Source organism: Dioscorea cayenensis, chromosome 7, assembly GCF_009730915.1.
Source record: "Dioscorea cayenensis subsp. rotundata cultivar TDr96_F1 chromosome 7, TDr96_F1_v2_PseudoChromosome.rev07_lg8_w22 25.fasta, whole genome shotgun sequence".
Taxonomy (NCBI): domain Eukaryota; kingdom Viridiplantae; phylum Streptophyta; class Magnoliopsida; order Dioscoreales; family Dioscoreaceae; genus Dioscorea; species Dioscorea cayenensis.
The window spans coordinates 29152498-29162903 of NC_052477.1; the positions used below are offsets into that span (position 1 = coordinate 29152498).

Here is a 10406-nt window from a genome sequence, read left to right on the forward strand (position 1 = left end):
TATATGTATAAAAAAACACTCAGAGATAGAGAAATCATAGAATTTTAGTACCTCACCTCAATAAGGCAAAAGTCACATATAAAATAATACTAATAAATAAATAATGGATATTAGTTTCGATAAAAGTGCTTAATTTTATAATCAAATATTTTGTTTTATAAAAAGACATTGAAACAATGGCCACAGATCTATTATAAAGATAACAAATAAATAAATAAATAAAAGCAAAATTTTGGTACAAGCTCCGAATAAAATGGATTTATTGTTTTATAGACCTTTCACATCATCAATCCGTGTACGTGTTGGTTTTTATTTGGCTAGACATGTTTGTAGGAAAAATGACGCTATTATGATAGGTCCAAAATTAATGCATTGGTCCCCATTTATGACTTTTTATTTTTTTAAATAAATTATTCTAGTGCATAGTAAAAATTTTTTTAAAAAAATAGTAAAAAAAAGCCAATATAATACCAATAGTGTTTTCACCTTCTACAACAATATCTCTTATGTAAGATGATTATTTTGACACATATCCAAACCCCAAACTCACACATACAAAAGAACATAAATATTTATTGAGCGTCTTCCACAACTATACATGTCCTAACTCCTAACTTCTCTTTTGATAATATAAATAGAGTTGTGATCTCACTTATTCAATTATGTGGGAATAACAGTAGAACTCGAAATGTGACCTCACAACAACTAAGTTTTATTTATTTATTTTTTTTATAGTGCTAAGCCCGGTATTGGACTTAGTAACTCCAATCCCCAAGAGTAAAAAAAACTAGGTTGTTGTGAGGTTACATCTCGATTCTATTGTGATTTCCCACTGAATTAAGGGGAGTTTGGTTGCAAAGAATGGAATGGAGAGAAGTGAAAGAGTAATGATAATGAGAGGATTAGAAAAGTAATGAAAATAAAAAGTATGTATAGTTGAAAGGATTGTAGAGATAGTTTATTGGGAACGTGAAAAGTAAAATAGAGAAAACATGATAAAATGACTATTATGCCCTTTATATGAATATTATCATTATATATAGAGAGTAACGAGCATTGTGACAATTATATTTTTAAAAATATTTCAATATTAAAGTAAATTGATTATTATAAATAAATATTTAACTTTAATAGGTAACCAAATCTCAAAAAACAATTTATTAATATCATTAATTAACAATTAATTAACTATAATAGATAACTAATTACTATTTTAAATATATTTTTTAATAAATATTTTATGAACCATAATAATTACTTTTTAACTATTAATATCAATTAATATCCAAATTTATTGTTAATATTATAATAAACAATTAATTAACTAATATAAGTCAATAATTACAATTTGGTTAATATCCAAAAAAAAAAAATGGGTTAAAGCAAAGGTAGTATTGTCATTCATTGTCAAGGAATCAAGCTCTCGAAAATTCAAATGACGCACTTCTCAAAACTTTCTACTCATTCATCGTTTCTCCATCACTCCCATTCTCACCCATAGGGGCTTTCATATAAGAATGACTCCCATCAGTACTACTCCATTCACTCTCAAATCAAACACCCTTAAGTCCGTGGAATCATAACTTATATAAGTATTTATTGAGCTTACTTCACATTTGTGCACATGCTAACTTTTCGGGGAACATAGAACATTTAAAAACAAATTTAAAATTAAGGATAAAATTAATATTGCACTTCCCTGTTGTCCCCGAATATAATGAAAGTCTCCATTTTTAAATTATTTAATAAAAATAAAATATATAAGAAAATAGTGAAATTCCAAAATTAACCACAACTACCTTTCACACGTATTATTAAATCACCACCTACTCTTCCTTACAGACCAAGTACCAATACACACACACACTAGACAACAATCCTTAAACCTTAATTAACAATTAATTAGTGAATTAAAAAAAATTAAGTAAAATTAATTATGATCATATCCTCGAAGGGGTATCAGTGACGTGTACGGACACTGTCCCTAGGATTGGGCACGAGTTAATGTTACTAAATAATTCACCAACTCGTCTCGACCGTGGGATCAAAGCAACGGTCAGGATCTCACGATCGTGCGAGATATTTCATCAAGTCCACCGGCTATGGCCGGTTACCTTTTGGAGATTCCCGGCCGTATACTTCGCTCTCTCTGCGAGTCTCTTTCTATATATTGCCCTTTCACAGCTTCGCTGGCTTCTTCGCTAACATCTCTCTCTTGCTTGTGAGCTTCATCATCGTCGTCGGAGATGGAGATGGGAGCTAGGGTTTAGAGAAGATGGTGATCGATCTCAACGAGAGCTCGTCGTCGGTGGAGAAGACGGTGGTGGGAGAAGGATCGGGGACGTCGGAGTCGTCTGTGGTTAATGGGGAGGCGTCGAGTAACCCTGGAGATGAGGATTCGGGTGGGATTGAGTTTGGGTTGTTGAAATCGTGGGAGGAGGAGGTGGAAGGAGAGGTGAGATGAGTGGGTGTGTTACGAGGCAGTTCTTTCCGACGGTGCCGGCGGTGGAGGTGGTGACTGGTGGAGGGTCGTCGGTGAAGCGGCCACACTGTGTGGATCTGGGGTTTTGTCCAGGGGGGACTGGTGGGATGGGGGTGTTGCCGCCTCAGCAAGCTCCGCAGGTGCAGGTGAAGAAGAGCCGGCGGGGACCGAGGTCGAGGAGCTCGCAGTACCGTGGGGTCACCTTTTATCGGCGAACGGGACGGTGGGAATCGCATATTTGGTGAGTTTTATTTTTTTAATTTGTTTTACTTTTTGTTTTTTTATTTTTAAATCCTTTGTGAAGTTCGTGCTTTGCTTTGTTTTTGATTCGATGAGGGTTTGTTGTTGTTTTGCAGGGATTGTGGGAAACAAGTCTATTTGGGTAAGAATCTTTTGCTGTTTGTGTTTTGTTTTTTTGGTCTAATTTCAGTAAAAAAAAAAAGATGTTTTGAAGTTTATATGGATTTTGGGATTTCAGGAGGGTTTGACACTGCTCATGCCGCTGCGAGGTTGGATTTTGATTTCATTTTTATTTTAGTATTGGGCAAAAGAAGTCCTCTGTTAAATTGCTTGTTTTTGGTTGGGTTTTTTTTAATTGCAGGGCGTATGATCGGGCGGCTATCAAGTTCCGGGGAGTTGATGCAGATATAAATTTCAATCTTACTGATTATGAGGATGATTTGAAGCAGGTAGTTCATGGCTTTTTGCTGCTTATTTTGGTTTTCTTTTCATGAGTTTATGTTGAAGATTTCTGGTTGTTTGGTAAAAAAAAAAAAAATGAAAATTTTAGCAGATGAAGAACTTAACTAAGGAGGAATTTGTGCACATCCTCCGACGGCAGAGTACTGGATTCTCAAGGGGGAGCTCTAAGTATAGAGGAGTGACTCTTCACAAGTGCGGCCGCTGGGAAGCTCGGATGGGCCAATTCCTTGGCAAGAAGTAAAGAAAAACTTCTTTTGCCTTCTGGTGTTTAATTTTCATGTTAAATTGATCCTTGAATTTGTTTACCTCTTCATGCATGAATTCTTATGTCATTTGTAGTTTTGGGTCAAAGTCTTGATCTTAAAGTGGATGCATTTATCAGCACAAAGATTAGTATGTTATGATGCAAATAGAACACCTCAAAAGTCCATGATTTACAGATGAGAATTTAATGCCTGTGTGCAGGTACATCTATCTTGGGCTATTTGACAGTGAAATAGACGCTGCAAGGTATTTGACCAGGATGATTTTTTCTTTGTACTGACTAGTTCTTTGTTTTTTTATCTTAATTTCATCAAGCATCCTTCAGCTCATGTCTCTTTGGTCTTCAGAGCTTATGACAAGGCGGCTATCAAATGCAATGGGAGGGAAGCTGTTACAAACTTTGAGCCAAGTACCTATGATGGGGAATTGCTTCCGGATGTTGATATTGATGGTATTATTTCACAGGATAAACCTTTTAATAAGGTTTCATGTTATCTTTATTGTTATCATTATTGTTATCATTTGATCTGAAGTAGTTCTTGGTCCTTTTATTTTTGTTCTGGTTGATATGAATTTTGAACAATAGCTGCTGGTGTTGAACTTGATTTGAACCTCCGGATTTCTCAACCTGCTGTCCATAGTCCAAAGCAGGATGACAACTCAATGGATCTTCTCCAACTCCAGTCTGGCTCCTTTGACGGTTCTGATCCGAAGAAAGCTACTGTAATTTCTTGCCCTCATTTTACAAGAATTTTCAAATAGGAAGCAGAATTTGTTATTATAGTGCTCATAACATAACATCTTAGGAAGACCTATCATTGATGATTAATTTCTTTCTTAATTTTTCATTGTGTTCATCACTCCTTCACCATGAACTGTTTTGATGGTTTGCACTGTGGTCTGTTCTGAAACTTTAGCTGGTTCTTATCTTTTTGGATATTTTTTATAATTTTTGTATGTTCCAAATCTGAGAGTTCTGGAATGTAACTGTGCCGGTGACTCTTTGTCTTGTCTTCCACCACAGATTGCTGACCCTTGTTCCCATTTGGCCATGCAGCCTTATGGCTTGGCAAAGATGGCCAAGCAGCCTCAAGTCTGGCCCGCTCCTTATGCCAGCTTCCTCCCCAACTATGAGGTAATCTTATATTCACCTTAACCAGAATTATGCAAGATTGTTCTTTCCTTTTTCAATTCTTGGGCGTTTTATGTATATATATATAATCTTAGGGTAGGGCATGCTATTTACCAACGAAAGATCCAAAAATAAACCTCACTTCTCTATAGATCAGGATTTTATTTATTTGTTGTAATTATTTAGTATGTGATCCTAAACATTGGAATCACTTGGTCCAATAAAGGTTGTAGTCTTTACAGTTGAAGCGGGAAATATTCCAGAAAATCTACATTGTTTTTTCTTAAACCAAGGACCTTCCAACTACAGTGGCAATGATATTGTCCTCGCATGTTGAATACTATTACTGATCTTCACTACACCTTCTGTGACCTGCAATGTGTCAGTTAGCTTTTGTTATGATGTTATGGTTACTGATATGGAAACTGCCATGATAAGACACCACATTCGTAGCCTGCAGCCAATTGTGTGTGCCCAATCTTATGAATCACATACTTCCACTGAGTGAATCACTTCTTTTGTCCAATTTAGGCCCACATATTTTTTTCTCATCCTGATTTCCCAGCATCACTTTATTATAATTCAATGACAATTCTCATACATTAAATTCCTAATCAAATTCTCATCGTCGAAAAATTTTCTCAGGAAAGAACGATCGGGAAGAGGCCACACGAAATGGGATCAATGGCACCTCCTCCAAACTGGAGGCCATGGCAGCAAATGCAAAGCTCCGTCCCATTATCGCCATTCTCTTCTGCAGCATCATCAGGATTCTCCAACAACATAACACCTCCGGCCTCCTTCCCGCCTGCATCATCCCCAACGACAACCAATCAACTCTTCTACCACAACCAAAATTAAATCAAACAACACATGAACCAGTTTGTCCAGATCACACCATGGAAAAGGGAGGGGAAAAAATAATCACAACTCTGTTGCTTGTGCCCTTGCTGTTGTTTCATATTAGCTTTGCTTTTTTGCCTGTGGCTTTGAATGAAGTTTAGGCATCAAAGTCCTGACTCCCATCACCACTCTCTCTCTTTTCAGTACTCTTTTTTGGTTTGATGAGAGTTTCAATTCCCTTTATAAAAAATCCTGTGAACAGTTTGCAGTTGATAACTCTCAAGATGTTGCTGTGTCTAATCAAACTGAAAAAGCCTGAACTCACACTTAAATGGACCAATGCTTGTAGGCAGGTGGTGGTAGTACATCACTGAGTTTCTGGTCTCTTTTATCTTTGCATGTCTGACAAGTCATGTTTCATAGATTTATTTTCACGTGGTGACTACTGGTGCAAGATTATGTACCCCCAACCCAACCCAATGGTGTTGCCTCTTTCTGGATTCCTTAACCATTATTATCATGGGTTTGCTTTTTGTACCTTAAAAATGATTTTTTTTTTCTTTTATTTTTTTTTGCATGATATTAGTTGGTTTTTACTTTTTAGTCTGAATAAGATTTTAATTTGTGGCTCTATGTAGGAGTGTATTAGTGGCCAAAAATGAGGTTTGTGGAGGTATGTGAGTGAATATATTATTTGGAAATCAGCTAATTATTTTAATTTTAAATGTAAATTTTAATTTTAATTAGATAAGTTTATATAAAATTTATTATTTTAAACAAATTTTTGATAAAAAAAATATTTAAAATGCCAACACTTGTTTAGTCTAGTGATTAGAAAACATCTAGCATTGTAAAGTCAAGTGCGGATTTGAGACCACCGTTGTGACAAACTTGTTAATAAAAAAAAATTTATCTTAACCCAAAAATCTTGAAAAATACACAAAAATTTTAATAAGAAATAATAAGATTTTATTTAACTATGTATCTACTCTACCATATAAATATATAAAATGGGATAATAACATAAAAAAATATAGATAAAAATAAACAAATGCTATGCAACTGGACAAGTTGAGGACAAAGAAAAAAAAAAAATAAAGATCGCTTCATTGATTCCTCATTTGCTATATTTAAAGAAACCTTAGGTGAAGCTTCTATTGAAGACCAAACCATTAATCAAACATACATCTGTATTCTTACTTAACAAAGAAGAATAATAAAATAAAATAAATAAAATAAAGGTTGAACATGTGTTGAGCTTGCATGTGTGTATTGTTATATACCTATTTATTTATTTATTTATCTATTTTTACAAAAGTCACAAACCAACCAGATGCATCTTGAGTTTGATTAATTATAATAAAAAAAATTAAAGTTATAAACAATAATAATATAAAAAGTTAAAGATTATAGTATTATTTTGATTTCTTTCCTTAGTTTTCTCCCAAGTTCAAAAAGAGACAACTGATGTACTAGTGCCTCGATTTAAGTACTAATCTATAAATCTTATAACTTTATCTTTATCTAGAACACGTGCGTCATCACATACGTCATCATGTTTGCCATTATCTACAATAATGACAAACACCATTATTAGTCCTTAGTTTTATATATTAATTTTTTTATTTATTTATCTAAACATTTAAATTATTATTATACTCCGACTTGTGAATCAAGAATTTTTTTTTTTGGAACCGGAGAGAATAAGAATGGTAATGAAAATTGGTGATAATGGGATACAAAAATAAAACTATATTAGATTGGAAATATAATTCATGAATGGAAAAAGTAAAATAAGAGAATTGATAAAGTTATTATCTTACCGTTAATATAAATAAATAATATTTTAATATTATTTGACTTAAATTATTATTTAATATTAATTAAATAATTCATTTCATTTATTATTTTAATTGTTACAATTAAGTATTCTACATAAATATTTATGTTGCGTTTGATTGTCTTTTTTTTCCCTGGATTAATTTTCCACGGGTCATTTTCCAGCTAAATAGATCGTTTGTTTGCCAAAAATTTTTCATAGAAAAATTTTTCACAAACTCTATCACGTGACCTTGGTTTCTTTCAAATCGTGGAAAATTTTTCTTGCCTCCACCCTGTGAAAAGTTTTTCAAGGAAAATGTAAGCACCGGAAAAAGTTTTTCAAGGAAAACGTAAGGACTATGTGAAAAAATAACGCGGAGGATCAACTTTAATGTTTTTTCTTTTCTTTTAAATTTAATAAAAAGATAAAATATATAACTTCATAATATTTTAAATAAATTTATTCATATTAGTGAACAGATCCTGGGTCGTTTTGATGGTAAGATTCAATTCCATATAGCGTTGTTTATAATTAATTGAATTTCAAGTTCTACTCGAACAATTTTAATAATTTTTTTAAAAATTTTTTATGGAAAATGTGATTTTTTATAAGGAAAATTGATACAATCAAACAACAAATGAGGTTTTTCCATGTTAAATATTACATTTTTCGTGAAAGATAAGAGCAATCAAACAACAAAATTTGAATTTCCCATTGAAAATTTTTGATTTTCTAGCTAGAATGTTATGCCAATTAAACGACTATTTTTTCATTTTTCATGAAAAAAATTTTTTTTTCATCCATTTCACATGTTACCAATCAAATAAAGTGAACATGATTCTTTTCAAAATAAATGAAAAATGGATCAAACTTATTTTATTTTTAAATAATTTAAGTATTATTTAAATAGATTACATAAGTATTGTTACTAATTTTACTTATTATAACAGATACATTTTTTTAATGCTTATGACAAAAAAAAAACAAATTTTAGAAGCTACCCTCTATTACCCTAAAAAAAATTAAAAAAAAAAATCATGGGGGTAATTTTGTCAATAGCCTTTAATTTCTCTCCATTATCCTAAAATTTGAGAGTAATAAAAATTATCACTCAATTCCCGATTTCATTCTCATTCCTGTGTATATCCAAACAGGTATTGGTCTCGAAATATGTGTCTATTCTCATTCCAGGGATTTATAACCTTAATTTAAACGCACACCCGATGGTCAATAAACAAATCAATACAAAAGTGTAAACTAAATTCTAAATGGGCTGGGCCGAGTTGAACATGGGCTATAATATTAACACAATAATTATAAGTAATTTAGTATAACAAGATCAATGTGTGTGTGTGTGTGTTTAACGCACTGTTTTATTATGAGCCATTGCCTCAGAATCAATCTATGTGAGATACTAGAAGTTTTATGAGAAGATAGACTTTTAAAATAGTAATAATCTGATAATAAAGTCTTAATTCACTCCTGTTTAAAGGGTAATAAATAATAAATTTTAATTAAGTTTCTCTTTGTCCGTTTTAAAACATGTGATTTAATTAAAAAAAAAAAGGGTTTCCTAGCAAAATTCCTTTCAATTACTTGTCAACCAAAATTAGTGGCCATTCCAAACTCATTCATTGGTAAATAAACTTGTCTTTATTTGAATAATTTTGATTATTCGTATTTCTATTTCTATTCCTTTTATAAACAAAGTCCTTAAATAAGAATTTCATACAAATACATAAATAAAATAAAATAAAACTCCTTGATCAAACTATTCTCTACATATATATATATATATTTATATTGTAAAAATTATTAATTTTGTTTAAAAAATAATTAGAAAATAAAAAGGATCACATTCATAAGAGAGGAGATTCACTTATCTTGTTTGTTAAAATAATATTTAACTCCAAGCATGTAAGATTTTTTTTTTTTTGGAATAAGTTTTTGGAAATCAATAAGAGATAATTATATAAATAGAGATAAATTATTGTTACCATGAATTGGTCATTGCTATTAAAAATTAAAAATTAGTGTTAAATTTCATCTCCCTTATTTAAAAAAAATGATAGAATTTATTTTCAATTTTATTCTTTTCGGTATAAATTGAAATTATAACTAAATCTTAAGCATGAAAATAATTTAAATAAAAATTATAAGGAAAAAAGTCACTAGAGAGTTGGTAATTTAATCTTGTTACATCTCCACATTTATAAATTAAAAAAAAACTAACTCTGTAAATACACAAATATAATAGTGGATGGTTGAGGTGTAAGAATGTGTGTTGAGGGCCTTGTGGGTTATCCACATTGTTACAAAAACAGATTTACAATCCAAACTCAAACTCATACAAGGAGAAGGAAAATAATAATAATAATAATAATAATAAAAATAATAATAATGAAATGTATATTGGAAATCACAAAAATTTATTCACATAATTATGGATGTGCACATCCATGATTTTTTTTTAAAAAACAAATGAATAAACAACTTCAATTAAAATAAGAACATTTAGAAGAGCTCCCACTAGACTGGTGGGAACAAATACACCAAATCACAATAAAAGAGCACCCACTAGATATGGTACAAAAACACAATCACTAGAAGCATTTGGGTTGAACTCCAGACTTTTTAAGTTTAATAAATGTTTTGAAGTCTTTCAGCAGTAAGATGTGATATTTTATGTTGATTAAAACTTTACATAGCCAGTGTAAAATAAGCGTAAAAAGCATTTTTACGGCTCATCACTCGAAAAAGTCATTTTTGCCTTTTGTCAGAACATAACACTTTGACCCGGTCTTTAAAACGAGCTTATTTAAGCAAAACTGCTCAAAAGCGACAACGATCATAAAACAATCTTTTCTTACAATGCCTGAGCAAAATCCATCAGAGAATGGCCCCTGACCGGTCTCCTCCACTCTCGGACCAAAAAAATTCAGACTACATTGAATAGTGGCAATAGAATCCTCTAACTTGGCTTGGGAAGCCCTCTGAAGCAGCTGAGAACAAAAACATCCACGCTCCCTTCCTACATCTCCATATCAACAAAATTACACAAACATATCCACATTATGTACCATAAAATTCTATTTAAAAAAAAAAGAAAAAAAAAATGCACATCCATTCCCCCTTGCTACTTCATCTCCATAGCAACCAAA

The 10406-nt window shown here is 31.8% G+C and overlaps 1 protein-coding gene across 3 annotated transcripts; it reads left to right on the forward strand.

Annotated features, from left to right (window-relative positions):
• The first annotated feature begins 2187 nt into the window (after positions 1 to 2187).
• LOC120265461 (APETALA2-like protein 3) lies at positions 2188 to 5661 on the forward strand. 3 transcript variants are annotated; one of them, XM_039273379.1, is made up of 10 exons: positions 2188 to 2723; positions 2839 to 2864; positions 2961 to 2991; positions 3084 to 3171; positions 3273 to 3421; positions 3650 to 3694; positions 3796 to 3899; positions 4035 to 4171; positions 4473 to 4583; positions 5226 to 5661. In XM_039273379.1, the coding sequence occupies exons 1-10, from the start codon at positions 2461 to 2463 to the stop codon at positions 5439 to 5441; spliced, it is 1170 nt and encodes a 389-aa protein (XP_039129313.1). In that variant the 5' UTR covers positions 2188 to 2460; the 3' UTR covers positions 5442 to 5661. The 3 variants fall into 3 exon arrangements, with proteins under 3 accessions (XP_039129313.1, XP_039129315.1, XP_039129314.1); XM_039273381.1 differs by having other exon boundaries at positions 4506 to 4583; XM_039273380.1 differs by having other exon boundaries at positions 3276 to 3421.
• Positions 5662 to 10406: the final 4745 nt, after the last annotated feature.